The following is a 20,982-nucleotide window of genomic DNA, read 5'->3' on the forward strand; positions in this document are numbered from 1 at the left end:
ACAGGTGTGTTATGAATGATAAGCACTATATCATTCTTGAAAGTAGCTGATGCATTTATGTGAGATTTGTTGGTCTCTTATTAAAATAGATGGGGCAGCATCATGTTACACTTTAACAAAAATTAATTTCCCCCAAAACCCATTTGAGTGTTGAAGTTTACGAGCAGGTGCCCACTGATGTGTGAACTGATTCAGGATCAGCACCAGAATAAATACTTATATATTTTTGGCCACAAGGGGGCAGCAAACACAAGACACACACAGGTAAAGTTATATTCAGTTTTACTCCACCACAAGCTTCCACATTAGTTTACACTCAGGGGTCGAGGATCAAAATGCTTCAAATGTGGATTCTTTTTTGTTTCTAACTTTAATTTTTTTTTTTTAATTGTATAAAATCACCTATATGGACTCCCATGGTATAATCTTCCTTGGCGTGGATGTTAACTCTCGTCCAGTTGTACTTTCAAAAAATAAATAGTTATTTGTTATTTTTACAGTGGAAGGAAATGTGCATTTCACACAGAATTGAATTGTATTGGGCTGCATTAAATTTGTGTTATAGATTGCGTCTGCTTGTTGATAGACCAGTGGTAGCTGTCTGTAATTATCAGTTGTGAGTTAGTTTACAGAAAAGGCATTGCGTTTATAAAGCTTTATAAACTCGGTGATGAAAAAAGAGGAAGGTTTAGAATGATGAGCTCTTCTTCCTTCGCCTTTTCTCACATGAGGTGATTGATTTGAGTTGATGAATATTTGTTCACTGAATTATTTCACCTCACTTCTACTTTCCTTTCGATTCCTCTTGTCTTTTGTTTCCATGCGTTCAAGTTCAAATATGATGAGGTAATGGATTCATATCCTCTCATCCGGTGGGGTGATGACGTCGATTTCGGTCCAAAGTTTCCTCATCTATCAAAGGTCTTGGGGTTGAACTCTTCAACAACTGATAGCGTGGTATGAAGCTCTGCGAGAGAGCGAAGCTCCGCTCTGCGTGCGGCGTCGTGAAAGCTGATATGACGGCTTCAGTTTTAGAAAGGTCATCATTTTTTAATGTTTCTGATACCATAATCCAGCAGTGACAAGTGTTCCTTATGTTCTGTCCTTCTGGTATATGCCAACACATTGACCAAAATATTAGAACCACCTCTCAATACACTGCAGTCTTGTTCAATACTACAATAATACACAGGAAGTTCGTGCAAATGGCAAACGCTGAACCAGAACGGCAGGTGAAAGACGTGAACGTAGATCTGCGATGTAAAATGATTTGTTTTCTTTGACCCAACTTGACACAAAAGGGAACTGAAAACCACAATGAACAAGAGATGTACTTTATTAGGTGACATGTCCACAGGTCTGTTGTTTTTTTAGGGATGCAGAGCCGCCGTCATGTGCAGCTGATATGAGTTCTTTCGGAAGCTACTTGACCAAACTGCTACATGGCTATTGGAATAAATAGATACTGAATTAAATTTCACCATTTCCCCGAAACAGAAGGAACTGCTGGCAAGACACATGGATGAAAACTGCTGGGTTTTTGTGGTGGGAGTGATAGATTATATAAATGAGATTAGTGTAATCAGATTTTCAGAAGTGGCAAATGTAATCTCTTACATCAACTGTAAAAGAGAAAACAAACAAACAAAACAACAAAAATCACAAGATTACAAACTGAAAAAAATCAGAAATGTTTGTGATTCAATATTAATATGTAATTATTTTATGATTAATCCAAGAGTATTTTATTTCTTAAAAAAAAGGCTTCAACCTTAAGAAATCAGAGGAATAAAAGAGTTGGTCAACTATGATTCTCATTAATTCTGATCAATATCTATTGATCTGTCTATCTATCTTGTTGGCTATATGTGTGAATACATATACATATATACACATAGCAACGTATAGATTTAGATTGATACATAGTAAACCTGGTTTTCATATATATTTTCAAAATATTGAGGCCAATATTTATTGGATATTTTGTAAAATTTGTTTGTTTAATGTGTGAAGTGTGATGTAAATTAAGCTGTACTTTATTTCACTAAATGGGCCTCTTTCCCACTTTATTCTTGTTATTTTCACATTAATGTTATAAAACTTATGGACAGACAGAAAGAAGGATGTTGATTTCTCAAAATAATTGCCTGAGTAAAAAAAAAAGAAAAAAAGAAGCTGCCCTTGCATTATTTATTCATTAATCAAGTCATTAGTTTTGGACACTTTGTTCCCTAAAGTTTTGCTAAAAAGAATGTAATTCTAAGGTGTTCGACGGGGAAACTACTTTTTACTTTTGAGTGAGAAATGTTCTATATCATGCAACACTCTGCCGCCCCCAAGCGGAGAAGAGCAGTATTACGCCTTCGTCTCTGAATAAACGAGTTAAGTTTCGGTTTCAAATCATCAGAAACGAATCCAACTGGTCTTCCGGACTGGAGGTAGACGGAGAAAGAGCAAGAGCTCCACGGTGATGGAGGTTGAAATACTGAAATTTCTTTGTGCCAACCGCGGGTCCTTCAACACAGACGACCTGCTTTATAATGTCTGTTTTAGTGGGTCCACCAATGTGTCGGAGATTATTAGGAATCGGGACAAGTTCGTCTCACATTGTGTTCGGGGACAGCCGAAGGTGGTGGCCCGGACCGGCCTGAGGCTGTGCCGAGTCAAAGACTGTCCGGGGTCATGCCGGGCCCTGCACCTCTGTAAGAACTTCCTCTTCAGTGGAACCTGCCGAGCAAGGTGAGTGTCTTAGCTAGATTTATTAATGTAGGTAAATTATTGTTATTGTTCTGGATCGGAGGGGGGCTGGGATGGCAAGAATAGAAGTTTGTCGGATGTTGATTATTCAATTTGTGTAAATGTATGTATTAAATGTGTATTTAAAGCTTTTCGTGGGAGACGTGGGTTACTGTCGGTGTTGTAGAGTTAAAAAGTGCTGAGGTGTTGCTACGTGGATGATGTATGGAAGCTCATTTCGGTTGGCAAAAAAAAAGAAAGATTAAATCATATCCCTCATAATTAACACTATGCCAACAGTAAGTCATAATGATGACATTAAAATGACAACTTTGAGGGAAAAAGTCATATGAAATAAATTATTTGATAAAAACAAAAGGGAATTATACATTGTAAATACAAAATCAAAAGTCAAAATTTTGAATTTCCATCCATCCATTTTCTTCTGTGGGGGGGGGGCTGGGGCCTATACCAGCAGCTGTCAGGCGAGAGGCTCACCCTGGACAGGTCACCAGTCCATTCCAGGGCCAACACATATAGACAGACAACCATTCACACTCCCAGCCACACCTACGGTCAATTTAGAGTCTGGATTAACTTCGTCCCCTCTTGATGTCTTTGGACTGTGGGAGGAAGCTGGAGTACCAGAGAGAACCCACACAGGAACAGGGAGAACATGCAGACTCCACACAGAAAGATCCTGTACCCAAGCCAGGGCTCGAACTTGGAACCTTCTTGCTGTGAGGCAACAGTGCTGACCACTACACCACCGTGCTGCCACAATTTTGAATTTAATTCTGGAAATGATTTGACGGCCCACTCGAAATAGCTGGTGGGCCACCAGCTATTCAGAAAGAATACACTAGCCTCAAAATAGCTAATGAATTTTTCTCTCAAGGAATATGCCAACTTTTTATAAAATACACTTATTGTCAATCATTTTTAGTGCAAGACAGGTAGATAACATCCCTCCTCTCTGCATTCGTTAGCTTAGCCGCAATAAATGCTAATGTTTGGTCATGGGAACGTACAAAGGTGTCTCAAAAATAAATGTATGTAATATGCAACATGTGACTCTTCTTGTGTCCACAAAAGGATGTGTACCTCGTGCAACATTTTAATGTACTGTATTAACAAAATGCCATGGAAAAACGTGTGGCTCTTTTGGGCTTTTTGACAGGACGGGATGTTACTTCTGTCGTCCGCTGGACTCTGGCCACAATCAGGAGCAGCTGAGAGAGCATCAGCTGGAGGATCTGAGCAGGACGGAGCTCTGCACGCTGCTGCTGCAGAACGACACCTCGCTCCTGCCCCCTGTAAGTAACGCCATACAACACAGGGCATGGCCGTGTGGACTGAATCAAGTATCACAATATTTTTGACCGAATACCTTGATATCAACACTTTGGCACTGATGTAGGGACGACTTGGTTCTTTCTCGAAAATACACGATGAAGTTTTTGATGAATAGGTATCTGTACAGTGTATGTAGTGGTTACGTGTGAAAATGGAAATAATAAAGCTCGAGTTTAGTAAGGGGGCCCAGTGGTGCAGTGGTTAGCACTGTCGCCTCGCAGCAAGAAAGTTCTGGGCTTGAGTATGGGATCTTTCTGTGTGGCAACAGTGCTGACCACTGCACCACCGTGTATAGAATGGATTTGGAAAATTTTTTTAAATGTACGCGCTAAACCGATCATTTTACAGTTCATTTCTGCGGTTTGACCCAAGAGAAATTACTTTTTTGTCCTCTGATGAATGTCTAAAGAAGCATTTCTGGCAGCAGGCTAAATCATCACACGTCTTTTTGTTTGTGTGCTGGTAAAACAGTAACAAAAACGAGAACAGAAAAGGGAAGGGATGCTAGCCATGCATGAAGTTGTGTTGTTGTATGAGCTTCTGCTTGTGTTACGAAGCAGGGGAAGAAGTCTACTTGGACAGCTGGAGTACAGTCAAACCTATGCAATCCATTTTAGTTTTGCTAGGGGCCACCACCGTCCACAGGACAATCTGGATGTGGGAACGAAGTCAAGGCTGGTGGAGAGGAAAGTCCTCTAGCTCTCCTTTTACCACCACCTCAGTGATGCATTCCCACTCTAGAGGTTTTATGCAAACTAGAGATGCATTTACATTTATCCTCAATGCAGTCAGAACGTGTTCCTGACCGCCTCCCAAGGTGATTCGACAGACTGGACTACAATCCGTCCTCGGTGAATTTTGGCTACATTTCCACCTGTAATCTTGTGTGATCAAGCTTCTATCCCATTGCAGTCCGATTCCCCCCCCAAAAGAGCCACATTTTAATGGCACTTGCATTGGTAATATAAGACACTGTAAAATATGCTAACTTTGGTTTTGAACTTGAAAAAGGTTTGTACCTCTAAATTTACCAAGGTATTCACTGAGGATGTGATGCAGGATGCTGTTAAGATCGGTACAGCCTACGAACCATGACTTTTGCCATATCTCCTGGGTTGGACTCTAATTTTAGATCGACTGGACGAAGACATTAGCTGCCAACAACAATCTGTACGGTACCACCACTGTTTGCTCGCCTTGATTCTTGTACTCTATTTTATAACCATTATGTTCCTTTCTCTTTTCCAGATATGTCATGATTACAATAATGGCAATGAGGCGTACTGCAATTGTAAGGTTGGAGATTACTGCAAGAGAATGCACATCTGTGAGCAGTACCTCTTCGGCAACTGCAGCTGCTTGCGGAATCATGATTTCAGCTCTCCACAGCCGTTAGGACTCCTGCAGGAGAGACGCATCCCAGACCACATCATTCCCATCTTGAGATCTATTTATGCAAATATAAAGGCTTTGAAGTTTGACAGCCGCAAGCGTGGCGACGATGGTCCAGATTTAAAACAAAGGTTCGGCAAAAATCCAGGACCTGTCAGGGGAAGAGGTGGTCTCAGAGGCAACCATCAACTAACCTGCACCAACCCTGACATCTTCGCCACAGTCTTTTCCTTGAGTGTTGATGATGATGGCCCAAACAAAAGTGACGTCTGTGCTGTTGGCTATGACAGTGATGCGAGCAGCGATAGTGGCCAAAACAGAAGACAAACATGGAATCAAGGTAGAGGGAGGGGCAGAGGTGGCTTCAGGGGTGGCCGCGGCAACAGGGGCGGCCGCGGCAACAGAGGAAACCATCAACGTCAGCAACTGACCAGCTCCAGTCATGACATCTTTGCTGCAGTCAGTTCCTTGAGTGGTTGCGATGCTGGAACCAACACAGGCGGCACCTGTGACATCTCTGCTGCCACCTATGACAGTGATGCGAGCAGCGACAGTGGCCAAAACAGGAGACAAAGACAAAATCTGAGTCGAGAGAGGGGAAGGGGTGGCAGCCGGGGTGGCCGCAGTAACCTTCAGTTGCAGCGATTCTGTTCCACTGATGACGTTATTGGTGCTGTGGGTGCTACAGTTGATGGTGCACCAAATACAAAACAAAAACAAAGGCCTGTCAGAGGTAAATAATGAAACATGCGTTGGTTGGCCAAGCCAAGGAAATTTGTCTTTGCAGCAGAACTGCATCAATCATATAAATATGACAAAATACCTAAAAGTGTACTTTTTGCTTCCCACAGATAAAACTGACATTTGTATGTACTTCATCAAAGGACACTGTAAACATGAGGGTGAGTCACCAGCGATAGATTCTAATCCTTCACTTCAGTTTGATCAGGTCTGACGAATCTTCCTTCTTCAATTGATGTGCTCTCAGATCGTTGCTTTAAAGCTCATGAGAAGATGCCCTACAGGTGGCAAGTGAAAAAAGGAGACCAGTGGACTGCTTTGCCTGATAATGAGACTATTGAAAAGGACTACTGTGACCCGAAGAAGACATACAGGTACTGGCATCCAGTGGAATTGTTTTTTTTATGGTGCTCTGTTACTACTCTGTGAAAGAGATCATCTTTAAACACCACCAATTGAAGGTGTGATTAAGTATAGACTTGGATGCAGATTAAGACCAGGGGCCTCATGTATCCACGCGGTTTACGCAAGAAAAACTTGCGTACGCCAGGGTCGACGCTCACGTTCAGATGTATCAATGCGAAAAGTTTGTCGATTCTTGCATTGTTTCACGCCAACTCCAGAGGTGCCGTAGAACTTGGCGGAAAGCCGATTCTTGCGTTAACTGCATGTTGGTTCGTTGGCGACACCCTGTGGCAGTGTTTGGTAACTGACATTATTTGATAACCGCACATACATTGGACACAAAAAAGCCTTCCAGCGGGAGATGGCGGACCGTTCCGGGATGAGTCAGTTGATCCTCAGCCGGGCCAGGCCCTTGGTGGTGGAGCTGATCATTGAACAGGCCAATATTAAAGCCCAATTTGCAGCACTAGCCGGATTCTCTATGTAATCGGAGCCACTGACTGCACTCATGTTGCCATCAAAGCTCTGTCCCATGAGGAACACGCTTACGTTCATCGTAAGGGTTTCCACTCCATCAATGTGCAGATCATCGATGCGCAGAGGCTGGAGGGATGGACACCAATCCTGGCCGGGCAGCCGTCCTCGCACGCCAGAATTTTGTTTCCACAATGTAAATGATTAGAGGCGATTAAACAATTCATGAAGCCAGATTAATTTATTTTGTCCACGAAACGTTCCAGAACATATATCAGGCGGTTCAGGCTCATTGATCCCCGTTATGTCCTCCTGCGACTGCAGGACCGCCTGTGTGAGGACGAGCTGGCCTGAATGCCGCCGGTCCTGGCGGATGACTGAGTCGGCGGACGGGCTGGCGCGGGAGCCGGCAGGTGTGCTGCACATCGGCAGCATGGCTGACGGATCAGTTTCTGTTATTGGTCTATTTAAATGGCCGATTCTGTGTATTTGTTGCCTTTACATCTGTGGCAAAGCATGTGGAAATGTTGCGTAAGAAATGGAGTTGCCACTTACCCTCCAGGCTCTGAGTCAGCGTGGGTGGCGGCGACAATCCCCCTCACAGAGGTGCTGCCCACGACTGCCGCCACCCGCTGCTCAAAATCTGTCAGGTGCCCCTCTCCCTGACCCCCACCTGTCTGGCCAGCACTCCTCCGGAGGGCAGCTGTACACCGCTTGACCTCCACCTTGAGGACCTGTTAGTGCCATTTTCCATATTGTTATTTAAATTTAGATTGAAGCCAATTGATTATTGTAGTTATTGTATTTAGTGATGCGCAGTGTTGAATTTAGTCCTATGTTTAGCTTGCATTGTTTAGGAAGTTAGAATTGCAGACGTGCATTAGAAATAGAGAGGAAATCTTTCAGAGCGCTAGCAGTGGTGCAAGCTGATGACGTAGTGATGCTCGCTCAGGTTTAGTGAGGAAAACTGTGCTTTGTATCACTTTGATCGTTCAGTAAAGGAGGAGCCAACACTTTTCTACCTTCGTCATAAAACTTCAAACACGTAGCGACTCGTTCTTTCCATCATTAGAAGATAAGGTTCAGATGTATGAACATGATGATCAACAACACAGGTGATTAGAAGGGAACTTTAGCCAATAACAGGTCCCACCACTTTTTAGGGCCTGAGCCTGAAGGTACTTCAGGCGAAGACCCTATCATGTTTGCTCGGCAGAGCAACATATTAGCAGCACTAATTTTTCTTTAAATTTCCGCGGGGGTGCGTTGCTCAGAACCCACCTCGTTCACCCTCTCGCACTTCTTATCCCACTCACAACTGACTCCACTGGACAGGATGTCAAACAAACTTTGCTGTCTCTCCTCCACCTCCCCGACCAGCACCTCCAGCTCGCACATCGTGAACCTCTTTTTCTTTGACATTATTTTGCGAGCGCCGACAGCGGAGACCGTATTTAAATGAATTTGCGTATTTATAGGTGGGCGTAACGGGGGCGGGACCGGTCGCTCCGACATCTGCGCTCAATTCCACGCTGATTGGGATGTATCAAGGAAACGTATCAAGGAAACGTATCAAGGAAATGTATCAAGGAAACGTGTGGATTCCGGCACTAGCACATATTGATACATCCAGATTTTTTGTGCATATGCAACTTTCGCGATTCTTGCAACCAGAGATTTTTAGTATGAGATCCAAGCAAGTATTGATACATGAGTCCCCAGTTCTCCAGCTCGGTCAAAGCTCTTCTGCTCACAGTTCTGCACCTTTAGAGAGCTCGACTGATGTATATATTCAAACCTGATAGTAAGACAGTTTGGGGGATGTACAGGCTGAAATAAAATAGAACTACCTCCTTGTGATAGCATGTTTGTGCGATGTGAGCCCAGCCCACTGACCTTGACCCCCCCCCCCCCCCCCCCCGGTGTTCCTGACAGATCACATTAATGTTCGTCCTTTGATCACCAAAATCTTCGTTGTTTACCCTTCCATTTGACATTTTTCCCAAATGTAAAGAAATTTGCTCCAGGCATTCCTGAAATATTTCTTTTAAAACAGTGGGACAGACCAGCATGCATGTGTTTGGACAACCTGGAAAACATGATGCCTCCAGCTTGTGGTTGCTGGTCGTGGCGAGCCATGGAAAGTCAAACATTAAGCTCAAATGACATTTTGCTCAGCCTTTGATAAATAGGTCATTTTATTTGTCCTCTGAGATCAAAGTCTAATTCTGAGGTGAGAGACAGATATGGCCTGCCTTGCCTGCTGGCCCAGGATAAAATCAAAGCCATTATGGCAGAATGGAATTGTCAATTCATTCATTGATGGGACTGTTAATAACCCTCTTATGCTGAGCTCTCTCATATGTGAGCCATCAAGAGAGCGCCCCCTGCCTGCTAAAACCAAAACTGAACTATAAGAAACACGATCTGGAACTGTGAGCAAAAAGTAATGTCGAAGTGCAAAGTGCTGTCGCTCCTTAACTGAATGGAATGTGGTTAATACCTGTGTAGGATATCACTTTCCTCTGTATTGCCTGAGTCTTTTGTTGCAGTTATTCGGTGTCCAAGCTCCAGACTTGAGGAATGTCTGTTTGGAGCCAACGTCCTCGCCTCCCCCTCAAAGCCTGGTTGGCTGCTGTAGCTACCAAGGCCACTTCTGTCACAGTGATTGTAGCACTGCTGTCTGTCAGGGTCAAAGACTCTGAACCACACTGGATTTCTTTGAGCGTTTACATGCTGCCGCCAACGGAATCTTTACAGGTGTTACTGAGTATATGAGATGTTTCAAGGTTATACCCCACCTGGAATCTCGAGCGTTAAGTTGACATGAACCCAGTGTATGTCGTACCTGCGCTGTCGACACAGACCCCTACGCGGACCCTACGCCGTAGCCTGACGTGCACCTCCAAAAAATTCTGACTATGCGTCGCGTCGTGACGTGAACGGAGGAGGTTGCCGAATGCATGAAGTGGAATAACCTCCGCAACAAATATGTGCGTCTCCAGAAGAAAATGACCTCAAGAAGTCATGTTGTCATGTTCAAAGTTCACAGTTTGATTCATGAAAGCAAACAGTCGTTCAAAGAAAAGCACTGGACTTTCTGTTGTAAATAGTTTTGTTTTGGAATCCGACAAGAGCCCCCGAAACCATACAAAGACACAGCCACACCCCCTAGCGGCATGGCGGTGAATTACAGAGCAATCCAATCCAATTTCCTTCGACGTAGAACTTCGAATGCTCAATGACGATGTAGGGTCTGCGCCGTCGCTACGCCATCGCCGCGACGTAGAAGCATGAAGTGAGCTTAACACACACAGTACTGTTTGTGTGTATAGTCAGCAGCCGTCATGAGATTCTCCTGCTTCAGACCAATCGATCGATGATTTTATACACATGAATAACGGTGCTTTTGTCTTGATCGTGCCAGTAGTGAGACCAGCCCACCTGTGCACTTTGACACAATGACACAAGGAGAGAACCAAGTCCGACGACTCTCAACCACTAACTCTATAGTGGAGCCCAACTTCATCCTCACCACAGAGTGGCTCTGGTACTGGGAGGATGAGCACGCAAATTGGCACATGTATGCTTCACCTGTGAGTATTGAATGTAATTTTGTGATCACATATAATGTTTAATAAATGTGGTATTAATTCCGTCCATGTAGGGCGAGCTGTTTCAACTGTACAGCCTATCATTTTCCTTTGCTCTTCGATGCTATGAGAAAACCGGAACCAACTATCAATCGTGTTGAAACGCTCTGAGCCTCCTTGTCTTTCCCACATTATAATTTAAAAGATCTTAATGCGATGACGTTGGAAGAAGGACTCATCAGCTCTGAAACAACAAAGTGCAGTCATCACACGTGTGCAGTAGTACCACTGAGTCACTCAGTTTTATTTGTATAGCACCAGATCACAACAAAAGTTCTCTCAAGACACTTTACAGTTAGAGCAGGTCATGTAACACACGCCTTCAATGAATCTACACCCAACAATTCTCCATCAGCAGCACATCCTGCAACAGCGGCAACGAAAACCTTCCTTTTAACAGGCAGGAACGTCGAACAGACCCAGGCTCAATGGGGACAGCCTTTGACCGGTTGGGGGGAAAGAGAGGAGGAGAGCGGGGCAGAGACAAAGACAGACAATGGAGGAAGACAGATATGCAGAAGGAAAGAGTGGGACAGAGATACAGAGAGAGAGAATGATGGACAGATACATAAACAGGCTATAAGAAGAAAGACAAACAATAACAACAGCTAGATATCAATAATAATAATACCCACACGCAGTACATGGGAGTTTAACTTAATATTAGTGGTCAACCGATATTATTGTTTTCTTTTTTTCGCATCAAAAAACAATCCAGCAATTTAATAATGATAACGAGAGAAAAAAATTCTGAAGTTCTTGTTGAGCTGAAAACAAAAAAAACGAACAAAAAAAATGTATAATTTCAGTATTTTTGTTTTTGTAAATTTGAATATAATGTGCATGGTTATTGTAGCCAGTAACAAGTTTCAGATAATTATTGAATTAAGTGACGAAACAGAAAAATAGAAAGTTTTCTATGTATGTATACATTTTTTGATATGAGAACACCTTGTAAATATCGTGGTATCCAATCAGAATATTACACTGGTGAGGTTTACATCATTATTGTCACACGTGTTGCGGTCAGGAAGGAGGCGTCAGTGCTGAGCTCAGTTAGCATCCAGTTCCAGTAGGCAGCATTTTCTACAAAAACAGTTCTGATAGAGCTGTCGACACGAGTCAGGCAACAGGAACGAACAGAGAGCTTCACGTCTTTACTCTCCAGTACAGCTGGATCCTTAAAAACAATTCCTAATAGATGGTTTAGAGCGAGCAAACTGTGCAGCAGCATGAAAACAAAGCAGCAGCCAACAGGTTCGGTGAAAATATGCATACTGACAACGTGACTCAGCAGGCGCAGGTAGTGGAGCTGATTTGGGCTAAAAATGGCCTCGTCACGATTTCCGTGACATTTTACAGGCACACTCCAACACTGAGCGCCTCTGCAGCGAGCCCCGTGTGTAAAAGCCTCTTATACCCTTAGCTCGCGAGAAGAAAGACGTGAAAATTCCAATGTGGCAGTAGCCTCCTGATGATGATACTGATCGTTAAAGATTTCATCTTCATTCTGCTCCACATCCACGCAAAGTATCAAAAGAGGCGAGCGATCAGCGCCGTCACGGATTAAGTCACCATTCCCAACAGAACATAATATATGTAATACATAGAAATGCAAAATGTCAACCGGGATCTGAGGAATTTCCAGTCAACGCCGATTTCACCGCAGTGAAGTATTGAATTTGAATTTTGGTCCATGCTCCTGAAATGATATCTTTCTTCGACTGAAGGATGGTGGACGTGGACCAGCTGACATCGACAGCGCCAAACTGGAGCAGAGGTTTCTAGAAAATGACCAGGATGTGGTGGAGTTTACCGCCAGCACACAGTCCTACTCCCTCAGTTTCCCAGGTAAACACAGAATAAGCAGAGCTCTATATGAACAACTCTATTTCTAGTATGTAGATGTTGAACATGTAGAATGAAGGATGGGATTTTTAAAAGTAAATAACTGTGACTTACAACGGTATTGGATTAAAATAATTGCTATTTGAATCATCACAGTAAATTCTAACTGTATTACGTTCCGTGAGTTCGCTTTTGTGTATCTGTGTGGGCCTGTCGCATGAAGATAAGAAATAAAAATAAAATTTTATAAAGGCATAAACATACACATGAAACATACTGGTGGATAAAAGATGTACTGGCACAATCGAGTGTGCTTCCAAATAAGTCAAAAGATCTGAGCTTGACAGCCTCTACAGTACGAAGGAGCAGTAAAAAGAGTCCAATATGTAGAAAAATACATTTTCTTCTGCACATGAGCGCTTATATTAATGACGTCTTTTGTCCTCAGACATGATACAAACAAACAAGCAGTACAACACAAAGAAGCTGGTGAGAAGACGCCCCAGGTTTGTCTCTGCAGCGGATGTCCTTCAGAGGAAATTTAGGTATGAGAATGCTAATATGTTCTGTTTGTCCTTGTTTAAGCTAAAGCACCTTTCACTGCAGCTAACCCAGACTAAAACTGGAGGCTTTGCGAAATGAAAGAGCAATTGTGGACTTGATGACCTAAAATAGTCAGCTTCACAGGATAGCGTCATGGTACTGTTGCTGAGTGCTAATATTACAGCGAATGATAGCTTAGCATAGTTTAGCGATCCAGCTACCCGCCGTATTCATGAAGTACTTGCCACTGCTCAATAGAGTGACAGCAGCAACAGCTGCATTCCTCTTTTCCCTAATTTCAACCAGATATGGCAGCGCTGTTATACGGCCATGCTGTGGGAGCCAAAGTTGACTGGGGCCGCTCTAGTAACTGCTTTGGTTTCCAGCAGGAGCGGTGTATTTCAAGTGCATCTAAAAAGAAAGCTTGGGGCGTTACGGCAAGTCCAGTGTTGACACAAGGAGCGTCAACCTGCACAGAGTAAATCAACCACCCAGGAAGTTTCCAAAGGAATGGCATAGTGAAAGTTTTGTTTAATTTTCAAATAAAATCCCCAAAACAGACAGAAAAGGACACGATGTAAGCACGTACTATATGTGCGCATGATATAAACACATAAACCAAGGAGGATAGTCATGATTGGCATCGCATCCTTAACGCATTGCAGCCGTGCCTGGTGGACATTGGTGTTTCCATCTGTCTGCCAGAGGGCTCACTGTCATCCGATTGGTCGACATCATGTAGCACGCGGCTTGCACAGATATGCTATCATATGTATGGAAGTCATAATTGCATTTGTTTTCATGAAGGTGTTGTTTTTCTGACTACAGAAGACCCATGGGCCAACAAAGTATCACAGCTATACCAGACTACTGGGACAAGACACAGATTCTTCAAACAGGGTACAAGGTAAGAGAGTCCACTTCAGCCGCCAACCGTGAGTAACCTGTGCAGGGTGGGACTAACATTTCTTGTTTTAAAGAGATAAGATGGTCAGTTAGTAATTAACAGAGAACCCGATGTTATTGCATGTCCCATCAGAAAAAAAGGAGAGTAGTATTTTGAATACATGCACTGCCCCCCCCCCCCCACACACACACACACACACACTCACTCCTGCACCAATGTTTTTAGCAAATAAAAAGGCCTGAGATTGATTTTTTTCTTTTCTGCCTGGGAATGGTAATTGTCTTGTGGCGTGTTTTCCAGCGGGTGTTGCTCCAGTCAACATCAGATGAATATAAGGAGATTGAAGTTCTGTTCCGTGACACCATGAAAGATTTCGTCATCATCAAAATCGAGAGGGTGCAGAACAAAGCTCTTCTGGAAGCCTTTCAGTTGTCAGTATTTATTTGACAGTCTTGATGTGTGTGTGTGTCTGTGTGTGTCTGTGTGTGTGACTGATAGCATCATAGCAAGCTAACTAGCCTTGTAATTGCCTCTATTCAGACAAACAGACTCCAATGAGGGAACAGTCTTCCTCTTTCAAATTAAAAATATTAAACAGATAAATAAAAGGATTTAGTAAACGATGGCTAATCTTAGCTAAAGTTTACAAACCAGGTAGAACTCGAATTGAGAACCATAACCTGTCATGAAGGCCTGGATAAACCCCTAGTTTCAAACATTGAAGTCAAGTACCTTAAACCTGCATACTTTGTAATGGCCAGAGGGGGGAGGCAGCATTGGCTGCAGGAAGTCATCTGATAGAAGTCCAAAGTTGTGTACACACCAGGAGTGAAGTGAATCTTACTTTCCTTGCTTGAGTTTGGGAGCAGAACCTTGAGCAGTGAGTATTCTTCCTTCTCCAGAAAAGAAGAGTGGAATACTGCAGCTGATGTTATACTGCTTCTTTTTATGTACATTTAAGCTTTTTTTAAGGCAAGGATGTAGATGCTAAAACCTCAAACATGAGGTTGTTTTACAATTTTCGGATCTATCGTCAATGCCAAGTTACAGTAGCTTTTCTCAGGATCTCACGTCTCTGACATCTCAAGTCCAGCCACTAAAGAGGCATTCAAGTCGTCCCCGTAAGGCTCGTCTCAGTGGCGAACCATCAGTTTCAACCCAACAGTTGCAGGAAGCTGGCAAGCAGCAAGGCACGCTAACTCACCCTCCCAGCTAGCATAGGTGTGAAAAATGCTATCTGCTACGCAGTTGCTCACGGTTCCTCACAGACATCATCTGCAGCGAGGGCTGCTGAGCCAGGCCCTATGTCGCCAAATAATCCTGAAATCTTCCACCAGCTCGGATGTCTCCGGAGTGGTTGAACGTATGAGGACTTTAGCGTAGACCCAACAAAGATCAGCTTCTTATTCATTGTTTTGATTTTGGTGATGTCGAAAATGTGCACTTTGATTGGCCTCGTTTACACAACTTCATGCAAAATTCTCTCTCAAGCAGAACTGTTCAACTCGCCCATGCAGACGGGCGGAGAGTGTGTCAATCACCCCATTTTGCAATATTTTACGCTGTTCCAACTGGATGAAACCAGTGAGTTTAAAGACAGTGGAACCACGTCTTTTTCTTTCACATGAGCACATTATGGCGAAAGGAGACGAAAAAAAGAATTGGAGGTTTTGCAACTTTTTTTTCTTACATACAATTAATTCAGTTGAAAGGTAGTTAGCTGTTAACCATTTCATTAGAAAATCTCAGTATCTTATTTGCTGGGGTCAGTATTGATTTCAGCTGATGCTTTGCTGCATTTTAGCGTAATATGAAATCAAATGAGGTTCTTTTTCTTTTCTCTTTGGGTTTCATAAAGGCAGAGGAATCACATGAAGAACAACAACGGTGGGAAGAATGTGACAGAAAAAAAGCTGTTTCATGGCACTGACCCTACCAACATAGATGCCATCTGCTCCAACAACTTGGACTGGAGACTCTGTGGAATACACGGAACTGCTTATGGCAAAGGTGAGTCATGTGGGATGCGCACTAAGACTAACTGTGTGTTCACACCAAACGCGCATTCGTGCGAACAGCTTCCATTCAAAGTCTATGCAAACGCGCGAATGACACAAATTTTCAGTCGGGCGGTGCGAATTTGCGAGGCGGAATTTCGCCATTCGCACAAGTTGAAAATATTCAACTTTGGCGAAAAATTCACGTCAAGACAGCCAATCAGCGTTGAGGATGTCCCGACATCACGGCTGACAAGATGGAGGACAAGTTGATTGTGACTATGTGTGGGAACCCGGTTCTATACGACAGTACGTGTCAGAATTACAAGAACCGGTTGAATAAGTTGGTGTCCATTCGTGAAATCCTGTCACCGATCCTCGCAAGCAGGTCGTTAAACTGGCCAGTCGTCATCCGAAAACACCGCTGGAATCGGCAGTTCTCCACCACAGCCCCTGGAGGAGCTCGATTCACTGAGCGGTGAAATTCACCGAGCTGAGCTCGCCTCTAGATGGTGTTGTTAACCCACATACAACGGCGTTTCGTTTTCCGACGTATTTTGGCCTTCCACGACAGGTACAACGCAACAGTTCTTTGTGTATCCATGGTGAAATGGCGGAAAGAAACGTTGCCGGAAATACTTGTTACTCGGGCAAGTGAGCGAATTTGCGTATTCGCGCGAATGACACAAATGGACACCAAAATGATCCGGCATCAAATTTGCGCGAATAACGCGACGCGAAATTCGCATTCGCGTTTGGTTCGAACACACAGTAAGAGGATGCTGTTGATTTAAATTAAAAAGGTTTCTCAGCGAGGACAGTACAGCACGTCGAACCAGCAATAACATCACATGTTTGACTGAGCACTTTTTTGTCGGGTTAGACTGCATGTTTGCGCTGGGAAACTGAGCATAAGTGAGGCCTGCAAACAGTGCAGCAAGATGTATTCTCACACAATGATCTTCCTGTCTAAAACCCAGGCAGTTACTTCGCCCGGGATGCCAAATACTCCCACAGTTACACCGGTGGCTCGGATGTCAAGTCCATGTTCATCTCTCGGGTGCTCGTGGGGGATTTCACCTTGGGGTCACCAAACTACTGCCGGCCTCCTCCCAAAGTCAGCGGGGGTATAAACTTATATGACAGCTGTGTAAATGATGTCTCAACGCCTTCCATCTTTGTCGTGTTTGATGTGCGCCAGATCTATCCAGAGTACCTGCTTCAGTACAAGAGCGGCAGTCCAGCAGCACCAGCATTGAAACCAATTTTAAAAAAGCCAGTCCCACCACCAAAACCAGTGCAGCAACCTGTCCAATCTGCATTTAGAATTCCAAGTGCCACCTCACTCAGCACGCCAACTTATCCAAGCAGACAATCATCTTACCCAAGCAGCGCGTCACCTTATCAAAGCAGCACCTCACCTTATCGAAGCAGCACATCATCCTATCAAAGCAGCACATCATCTTCGACAAGCAGCACCTCACCCTATCGAAGCAGCACTTCACCCTATCAAAGCAGCACATCATCTTATACAAGCAGCACTTCACCCTATCAAAGCAGCACATCATCTTATACAAGCAGCGCGGCACCTTATCGTTCCAGCTCTTCCTTTTCCTTGGGCAACACCCCAGCCTCCAAAGTAGCTACATCCCCCCCCCCAAAGAAAGACTCTGATTCTTGTGTCATCGCTTAGACCCTCTACTCATGGAGGCCTCCTGCATTCATAGATAACCTAGAACTTGGTGCTGTAGTTGATTACTAGGTTACTTACAGTGTCAAATGTAATGACACTGATTAAAGTGGCTGGTCGCAGCACAGGTGGTGAGAAAATGACACTAACAGTAGTCGCAGTAAAATAAAGAGAGGTTTTTAAATCGGTGACAAAATCAATCAAGCAGACACAAATCACACTTTGCTTATGCAAGTTAACACAAAACGCATGTGAAACGCAAAAGGCAGGAAAACGTGCAGTTGTTATTAAATGCCTCAGGAAACTCGACAGATTACACCACCATCTTTGACACTTCTCTGGTGTTTTTGTTCAAGTTTATGACATTTTCCTGTCTCAATTCAAGCTGATCTTGCTGTGTAAGCAACACATATATGCACAACCTTATTTTAGCATTTACAAGAAAGTTGTTAATCCACTTTTTACTCAAAAATGTTCACATCAATGTGTATTTAATGCACATTTGAATTTTTGTGCATTTTAATTTGATTTCAGCGCAGCTCAGAATCAAGGTTTTCCTAATTCTTGTACTTTGTCCCATCGTCCGATAATAAGCGTATCGAACATGACTGCACACATTTATTTCCTGTTTTACATGACCATGGCGATGCGAGTGCCTCTCTGTCTCAGCCCAGTAAGTGAGCTGGAAATTCTACAGGCAGTCAGGTCAGACTTTTGAACCGAATGAGGTGAGGCATGGAAAACGATCAATGTGGCTGCTGGTGCTTCCTGTGACATTAGACATACGGTTTGCAAATAGCAGTCCCTCAACACTCACAAACACACACATGCACACTCGCCTACTGCTGTTATGAAGCAGTGTTTGAATGATGCTAGTAGCTTCCCACTGTAAATATATTAGCCTATACTGTAGTGTTGTGTATTCCACCTCAAGCTTGTATGTTTCCTTTCCAAGTCAAAGGTCTGGTTGTGATGTGTGGCTTTTTCTAGGGCTGGAGTCAATTCGGGGGGTCAGTTAATTGGTCCATATGGTCTCGTTTACTCAAAATGTCATTGGTCAGGCGGTCGCTGTGTTAACTCCATAAGGAAGAAAGGGCTGCATCAACACTCGGGATTAATCCAGTAGTTTTTGCAAGGCTATTGACGGACGACCAGAGCCAGGTTAAAAAGTTTAGTACTTTTTGGCACAGCATGAATCCCATCTGCACTAGCGAGCACCAAAAGATTGTAAAATCTTCACTGCAGCGTCGCAGGAAAGCCTTCACGGGGAAAAAAAAGCCCAAAAGCATTTACGCATCAACGCGATATCTCTACCTGCTTCGTCCTCCGTCCCATTTCATGTGTACATCACCACAGCAATTGTTAAGCTAACTGTCAAGTGTCCTTTAAACACTCTGAATGGTGTCGCCCACCATCATTCAGAGAGCAAGTGAACGAGATCTCACGGAGGAACGATGGAGGGAGCGCTGCTGGACCAGAGGCAGCCTGAATTGAACTGGTTCGTTTCAGACACATCTCAAACGGACTTGCCTTTTACCATGTAATGAAAATCATCTAGTTGTAAAAGCCTTAAGGTAACATTGTGTTTGTAACAATGAGATTATACCCCAGTTGTTGTATATTTGATAAGAATAAATTGGTCCCACCTCCCCTCCACTGTGCAATCGATTTAATTGAGGACTTTTTTCATGATTCGAGTCAACCAAGGTTTTCTTCGGTTGGCTGCAGCCCTGCGTTTCCCCCCTTAATTATTTGCAAACTACACCAAACACAGCAGCCTGAAAAAGTCTACAAGGCTTGAAAAACTCATTTGCAGAAGAGTTCGTCGTGACCCGTTGTACTCGCGCACGCGACGTCAAGGACTTAGCGTGTTTCCATCGTGGTCCCTGAAATATTCTAACGGAAAATCTCCCAATTGAGGGGAAGTAAATTTGTTCAAACGCTTTGATATTGACAAAAGTCTCAGGTCGTTGTCTTGCCTCTGTTGATGAATATCAAACATAGGTTAATGTCTGTTCTCATAAAGGCTACGAAGACAAATGCAGTGATCCAATGAAATGGCCTAGTCTGATCTCAGTGTCTTTGAGCGTGTTGTTTTGGTTTTTGCGGTCCTTAACTCCACTGTTTCGGTTCACACTGATAGCAGAATGGCAGCTACACAAAGGATTATGTAACTCACTATGGTAAAAACACTCTTTATATTTGCAGGATGCCCTAATGATTTTTTTTTTAATGTGTGGGACCCCTGCTTTAAGAGATATCAAATGTTTTGTAAAAAAACAACAACAGATGTATCCATATTTTAACGCAGCTGCCACAGGAAATGAGAACTTCTGATCATATGTTCTCCAATGAAGTGTCCTATCTTATTGAAGAATTTACCTAAATATGGAAGAGATCCATCCAGACACACGCAAGATATTTAACAATGTATTCAAATCGATCCAATGTGCCTGAGATCCTCAGTAGAACCCCATCGTCTACAAATATTCATTCTCTTCCTCTTTGCCTTTTTTTTTTTCCAGTCAAAACAGCCTTGACTGTACAAGTAGATTACAAAGAGGTGATTCTCAGTGTAAAAGAAGGTTTGACGGTCTCTGCTCGTTGCGTCACTTTCCGTGCTTTGTCATACGTTTGCTGCTCATTAAGATGGAGCCGTCCTATGGGAAATGCAGCTGTGCCCTGCAGGACGCAGGAGCCCACCCAGCGACAGCAAATATCCACTGACATTAACCAGCCTAAGCAGCTACTTCCTGTCTGATCTTTGCCTGTGGCGGCTGCAGTGTCATACCCTGGCTGTCGTCTCCTGGAAGAAAGAGCAAATGCTACAGACGCTGTTGCGAGGCCTCAAGATATCGGACAATCTGGCTTAGAAGAGTTTATGAATTAAATATAAGTCCTTCTCTCATTTTTTGAACTCCCTTGATGTTTGAGGTGTTTCTGTTTTGGCTGAGCCATGCGAGTTTGTTCCATTGGAAGAAAACTACAGCAAAACCTGACGTGTCACATCTTTGAGAGTAGGAGTAGTTGTGCTGCGCTCTCAAATGTACCCAGACCAGTAATGCACTGGCTGATTGTTGAATGCGCATGTTGTGTTCTTTCCAAGACCACCAGAGACTACATTACTATGTATGTAGCCTTGGTTCCTCCACTGATACTGACATAAAGCCACAGACGGGACCAGCTGAAAGAGGACAGCGCTCCACTTGATACAACAGAACATTTCCATGCTGTCTATGC

At 43.6% G+C, this 20,982-nt stretch overlaps 1 protein-coding gene across 2 annotated transcripts; it reads left to right on the top strand.

The window, feature by feature from the left end:
• Positions 1 to 2,393: 2,393 nt before the first annotated feature.
• On the top strand, positions 2,394 to 19,392 carry LOC147262330 (protein mono-ADP-ribosyltransferase PARP12). 2 transcript variants are annotated; one of them, XM_086201086.1, is made up of 12 exons: positions 2,394 to 2,739; positions 3,917 to 4,052; positions 5,341 to 6,217; positions 6,336 to 6,386; positions 6,473 to 6,599; positions 10,532 to 10,700; positions 12,488 to 12,608; positions 13,054 to 13,150; positions 13,977 to 14,055; positions 14,356 to 14,486; positions 15,914 to 16,065; positions 17,033 to 19,392. In XM_086201086.1, the coding sequence occupies exons 1-12, from the start codon at positions 2,471 to 2,473 to the stop codon at positions 17,743 to 17,745; spliced, it is 2,922 nt and encodes a 973-aa protein (XP_086057212.1). In that variant the 5' UTR covers positions 2,394 to 2,470; the 3' UTR covers positions 17,746 to 19,392. The 2 variants fall into 2 exon arrangements, with proteins under 2 accessions (XP_086057212.1, XP_086057213.1); XM_086201087.1 differs by having other exon boundaries at positions 10,535 to 10,700.
• The last annotated feature ends 1,590 nt before the right edge of the window (positions 19,393 to 20,982 follow it).

This window comes from Aulostomus chinensis, chromosome 4, assembly GCF_037954235.1.
Source record: "Aulostomus chinensis isolate RoL2024-O1b breed Wild chromosome 4, RoL_Achi_v1.0, whole genome shotgun sequence".
Taxonomy (NCBI): domain Eukaryota; kingdom Metazoa; phylum Chordata; class Actinopteri; order Syngnathiformes; family Aulostomidae; genus Aulostomus; species Aulostomus chinensis.

Excerpts from the sequence above, each read along its gene's own strand:
- LOC147262330 (XM_086201086.1), top strand. The coding sequence starts at position 2,471 with ATGGAGGTTGAAATACTGAAATTTCTTTGTGCCAACCGCGGGTCCTTC. Across the intron at positions 10,701-12,487 it reads GGCACATGTATGCTTCACCT|GATGGTGGACGTGGACCAGC; the intron begins GTGAGTATTGAA and ends CTTCGACTGAAG. Across the intron at positions 14,487-15,913 it reads CTTCTGGAAGCCTTTCAGTT|GCAGAGGAATCACATGAAGA; the intron begins GTCAGTATTTAT and ends GGTTTCATAAAG.